This window comes from Condylura cristata, unplaced genomic scaffold (genome assembly GCF_000260355.1).
Source record: "Condylura cristata isolate star-nosed mole 26May11 unplaced genomic scaffold, ConCri1.0 scaffold00019, whole genome shotgun sequence".
Classification (NCBI taxonomy): Eukaryota; Metazoa; Chordata; class Mammalia; order Eulipotyphla; family Talpidae; genus Condylura; species Condylura cristata.
In genome coordinates, this window is record NW_004567120.1 from 6,667,499 (window position 1) to 6,673,498 (window position 6,000).

The 6,000-nt window shown below is 34.5% G+C and overlaps 1 protein-coding gene across 2 annotated transcripts in view; it reads left to right on the forward strand.

Annotated features, from left to right (window-relative positions):
- DACH2 (dachshund family transcription factor 2) overlaps positions 1-4,278 on the forward strand; it is a 461,558-nt gene extending 457,280 nt beyond the window's left edge. For both annotated transcript variants that reach the window (XM_004685627.1, XM_004685628.1), the window contains exon 12: positions 3,784-4,278. In XM_004685627.1, the coding sequence (XP_004685684.1) occupies positions 3,784-3,833 (50 nt within the window). In that variant the 3' untranslated portion in view covers positions 3,834-4,278. The remainder of the gene's footprint in view (positions 1-3,783) is intronic.
- Positions 4,279-6,000: the final 1,722 nt, after the last annotated feature.

Below are 6,000 nucleotides of genomic sequence, written 5' to 3' on the forward strand. Positions count from 1 at the left end.
ATTTATATTTCACTGGCAAGAAAAACAGGAATTATGTCAGGAGGTAATTTATGCAAATGATCAATATCATTTGTTTACACTGCTGTGGAGATCATCCTTCTAAAATGAACATATTGCCTCTAGTGTTCTCTAAGGGAATTGAAAGTGATAGTTTATAAACTTCGCACCTAGTTCTCTGTTCTGTCAATGGTGCAAAAGTCATTTAATTTCTATCTACTAGCAAATCCCTGATCTGTAAAGAAGGCAATAAAAAAAAACACAAGTGAAGATACTGAAAATAACCCTCTTAATTCTTATCTGCTCTCCTCCCATCCTTAATCCTGTTTCCTCTTTATCAGGTTAACAACCAGCAAGTAGAGTAAAACATAATGACACAAGATAGTTGAGAAAGGCAGGTATGCTGGGTCAATCACATTAGGGATATTTGCCACTGTTCACTCTCTGCTCTAGACATGGCCATTTGCCAAAGATGTTCCAATGATTAGAGCTAAATGGGTCGTTTGGCTTGAATTGTCCAGGAAATGGCCTCAACTGTTTTAATGATTTATGGAATGAAACCTGGTCAGAAAGACTAGTGGCAAATACCTGGTATCATTATAATCATGCCCTCTAAAAATCTAATAAAACAATATCATGATGTGCCAAGTAGGATTCTTGTCATCAAAAAAAAAAAAAAAAGCCCCTCCTTAAGTGATTTCCTAATACAAAGTGAAATCTAATTTAATATATTTCTACATCTGTGCTAGAATTAAGTTCTGAAGTAGCAAAAGCTCTGCTCATCATAAATAAAAGGCCAACTTAGTTTTTAATCCCTTCTCTAATAATCTAATTCTCTGTGACAATCATGCAATGTCTTCTGAAAGAACATCTACTATACACATTGTTAAATATTAAATTCGTTCATGTGACATTCCAATGAGTCTATATTCCTTAAGGAATTTATTCTAAGGCACAGCCATTTGGTTTCTGGTGCTCTCTAAAGACTATATGTCTACTTATGTAGAGTTGGTGTGCTGATTTGACACAAATTAGTGAAGTAATTCCAATTAGAAATAGACTATTGAGTAGATCTAAGGTAAATAAAGTTTAAAAAATTAATATCAAATCTCTGAATTGCATTACAAAGTGGTGACTAAAAATATCACATACAGAAATGCTCATTATTTGACAGTTAAACATCTTATTAAAGGAGAAATTAAACACCATTATTAAATTAAATCACTTAAAAACAAGCTATCGCTTTGTACAAATATCCTTTGACTGGTTGAACTATAAGGAATCCTCTTGTGTTTATCCTAGTCTTTTTTCACATATCTGCCTTCTTTATGACATCTGATTTTAACTTTTTCCACTTTATAAGCCTCAAATATATGCCACATCAGGCAAGTTTCATACTATCTTGAATTTGGCCCTTTAAAGATAACTCATCTGATCAGAAGAGGCTCATCTTCTGCTTGGAGGGGATCACACTAGACCAATATACACATCTGCGTGTATTGAATTATCCCTTTTATTTATCTGATAAGCCTTAAAGCAATAAACTCTGTCAGCTTTCCCCAAATGTGAGTCAGTGTGTGTCACTCCTTGTAAGATCCCAAGCTCCCTAACATTCCTCTGGAGAGACTTTGTTTGCTGCTCTTCCTGATTTTTAATCTTGTTTACATCCTGAATGCATATTAGATCATATCTGTTTGGAGCTCAAGTACAAACCATTTTGAAAACATGAAACATTCAATTACTAATTAGCTGTTTCCTGTTCCTAATGAAGTGAGCACGCTGGGTTTGGATTAAAATTCAGCTACTGCTCTCCTCTGTTTATGCTTCCAGATGTTTTTGCTTTATCTAGGAGTTTACTTTGACAGCTACTGCTAAATGATAAATCACTCATATTATGGCTGAAATGCATTTTGAAATTGAAACGTGGCAAACTTTGAGATTGCTCCAAGGATCTGTGTCAGTTAACAGGTCAATACTGGCTCCTTCCTCAGTATTGGCTTATGTAAAACAGTAACAATTTGTGTCAACATAATACAGAATGCTACACAGGAGTCTATTTTGCAGCTATCCTCTCAATTAGGAGAAATTGTTTACTCCTATCAAATCTCAATTTATTGTATTCTAGATAGAAAAATTGATTCATATTAATACAGTCTTGTCTAATTTTCTTTGGATTTTCAAGCTGCTGTGGAAACTGCTTCTGATAGGACTTGCAAAGTGGCACATTAAATGAGGGTGTGGTAGATTGTTTTTGTTCTTTAATAGACAATAATTAATTCTGATAAAGGAAGGAGATTTTTTTCTTCAGTAGCTTCATTTTTCTATAGAATAAATGGCAATGACTTTTTGCTGCCTGTTATGTTTCTGTACTGTTTCTCACAGGATTTTATTTTGTTTGCTGTTGCTTTCAAGTTTGTAATGTTTGAAGTTTGTGTTGCATGATTTAAAATTTAGCTTTATTGTATAAATTTCAATCCTGGTAAAATGACTCTTCCATTTGATGTTGAAGAACTTTCCTTTGACAGTTAGGCAGTGTATAGAGTGGGTGAGGTAGATTGGAAAAGTAGAACAATTATCTGGTAAATTTCTCAGACTAAATTTCTCAGATGCCACAAAAAAGTCTGAGCAATTCACTGGAGGTGACAAACTACTAGGCAGTTTCCACAAATTCATGTTTGGTTTTATTCTGTTCCCTGGAAAAAATCCAGTGAATTCCTTGGGCTATTTGGCAAAATGTCTCATTCCTGTCTCTCAAAGTCTGATTTTCTAGCTGGTCTGAATAACATAGGCATAAAGTAGTTTATCCTTTTGTTACCATGTCTTTACTTTTGTTCCTGAAGTATTGTCCAGAAAATTTTTCCAACTTTCTACACAGAAATAATATTTTAAATTTTTATATACAAGTTTTAAAGGGCATATATTTTCCTGCTGACACAGCTTTGACTAGACTGAAATAATATTTTGGGCCATATGTATCAGTCTAATGATAATCTGCTCTCCTTTGTGTCTGAAAATGATCCATTTGACCCACGGACATGGAATTTAATTGTTTCTCAAGCAGGGATTATGGATTTAGATTGATCTACCCACACTTTCTATGCTGGTTCTTTTGTGACCTTTATTGTAAAGTAAGTGGACAGAGACTTGGAACATAATCCATGATTGTGGAAAAAAGCAAGGTTAGACAAAAACAGAATTGTTTTTAGAAAATTGGTTGTGACTAATTTTTACCCATACTGTCAAATATTTTCTAAATCTAAGACAGTATGAATCATTTTGATTGCAAACATTTAAATACATACTTGTTTGACCAAACAGCCTGGTTAAAATGCTATTCAAAACAAATCTTTCATGCAATATCTGAAGTCTCAGGGCTAACCAGGGGAGAGGAAATCCTAAATGTACAAAGATGACATTATTGTAGCTCAGAACGAGTCATTCCTTTCTCCCTGCTTTGGTAAACCATAGGTATCTTTAATGTATTATTATATACAAACGGCAAAGTAATATAGATAACTACAGACATCATAGTTCATGAAAAGTCTTACCCATCTTCAGTGTATTCAGTGCTGTGGAGAGAACAGAAGCCATAGCACCAAACTTGAAAGATTTTCATAAACTGACACATCAACATATTCAAATCTTAAGAAATTTTAGTTTCTACCAATACTAAATCAAGTTTGTTTCATCAGATCATTTACATTCCTGATGATAGAAATTTAGTATTTTTAAGCACATAGCAGAATTATTCCTCAGAAGAACTAACTTGTTTTCTTTTTTTTAAAGGAGGTAACTATTACTGTTTAGCAATGGCCCAACAGTTTTATTCAGCCTGAAAGGTCCTCGCTGGCTTTACATAAATGAAGATGCTTGTGATTCCAGTTTATCTCTGAAACTATTCAACATGGAGTAATTTCAATTGTGTTTATCAGCAAAGCTTTGTTTTCTGAAGCAGCTATTCAATCTACATTACATTTTTTAAAAAATGAAATGTGTGTAAATTTTAAATGATGTAAACTTTATCCTCACATTAGACTGACAAGTTTAAGAATATGAGCTAAATCTTAATGGCTAAAGTAACTTGACCATATCTGATGATTTTCTATGCTCACTTCAGCTTGACTTTTTGTCTTTTAAGGGGAGAAAAAATGCAGTAGTGTTTTAGAGACTAGAAGCTTATATGTATGGTTTTTCTGTTTCACAACATATTAAGTTAAAGCACATCTTCTTTGTTAAAAATGTACTTGCTAAATTTCAGTATAAATAAAGCATTTGACTTTGTGAATTGTCACAGTGTTTTTATTTTCAAATAGCAAACTGTGATCACGAAGTAGAGTCATAGAACAAGTCAATATATCAGAACTAGGAAGGTTTTGTAAAGTTTCCTCTGGTTTGGATATTTCCAAAGAAAAATCAACATGAATCTTACTTTAGTTCACCTATTTAACCAAAATATTCTCTTTCTCGATTTTGCTATTGAATCACATCAGACGGTTATTCCCTGGCTGTGTAATTAATGAACCAGCTTCACATATGAAGTGTTGCAAAGGAAAGCAGGAAAATGTGGTGAATCAAGAACTGGAAAAATCTTTTCTGAATATTATTTCTAAAAAGTCTCTTCTAGAGCCATCTTCAGTGAAGAACAAAATGATGGGAGGGGCAAAATGTGGCCCAAAGAATTCCAAGTTGCCTAATGCATCCAAAAATTCATTGTAGACTAATAAAAAAACTTTTAAAAAGTTCAGATGTAAAAGAACAAAAACAAACAAACAAAAAAACCACACCCAACAGAGAGCCAAAACCCAAAACATACCTCTTTCCTAGAGTTTATATAATCTGCCATTACCTTCTTCTTGGTTCATTTCCACTGAAATCCAGAAACCCACCTGAATTCTGGCTCACCAACAATCTCTAAGTTTTCCCTGTACAGTATCACTTTCACTTCTTATCAGATCTTTTTTTTAAAATGAGCTCTATCACTACAGTGCACTAGCTGGTCAAGTAGAAACCCTAGGTCCTCTAGTTTGGAACCCTGTTACTTACTTTCAGAGACGCAGATGTTTCTTCTGTGATGTTTCATCCTCTTACAATCCTCGTTAATGGACATTTTAAGAATGCTCACAAAACCATAAGCTTTACCTCTGCTTTAGAGAACAAAAGTTCCCAATGGTATTTACTGGCTAACCAAGCATGATCTGGTAATATACACTCCCTCAGCAATAACACAGTGAACAGGGTAACTCATTCAGTCATCTGACTGGCAGGGTTGCATTACTTAATGAATTGTTGAATGCACTACATAAACTTTAATATAGTCACTAAATATAATGATCACCTGCACATTTTTTGCATGGCCCATGCATCCCATATGTCTTTTGTCTAACATCATCTGGTAGGTTATACACACCGACTTAATGTTGATGGGCGTGATTGAATTCTAGGTCTTGTTGGTAGCTGAACTTCTTGGGAAATGGAAGCAATTGTAAGAATCCCCTGGTTATTTCAATCACACTTCTTTGGCCTATCTGTAGAGGAGACTGAGCTTGGAAAATACCCAGAATGAAGCCAGCCATGCACCTCTTTCCTGAGCTAGGATTATTTCCACCTCAATGCAAACACTACCAAGTTTCCACAACCATCTCTTCACTACCATATCTCCCCTCCAAGCAATAAGAACCTTATACTTAAGAAAAGGATAATCACTCCTTTCTGGGGCAGAAGTTTCACTGCATATAAATTTTTCTCAGGTATAAATCTTCTAGGATTGGGAGGGTCAGTGTTTTGCCATTCCCTGTCCACTCACTCTCTTTGAATAGTATACAGCTTATATTCCTCCTGGAACCATGACTAGAGGAGCTGGAATAACCTTTGCAAGCTCAGGGCCTCGGACCTCAAGTTCACCATTTATGGAGTTTACAGATAAGTCTCTTGAAATATATGAGCAGCTAAATTATGAGATATAATAAGAAATTCAATTATGAAGATGGCTAACTCTCATTGGTA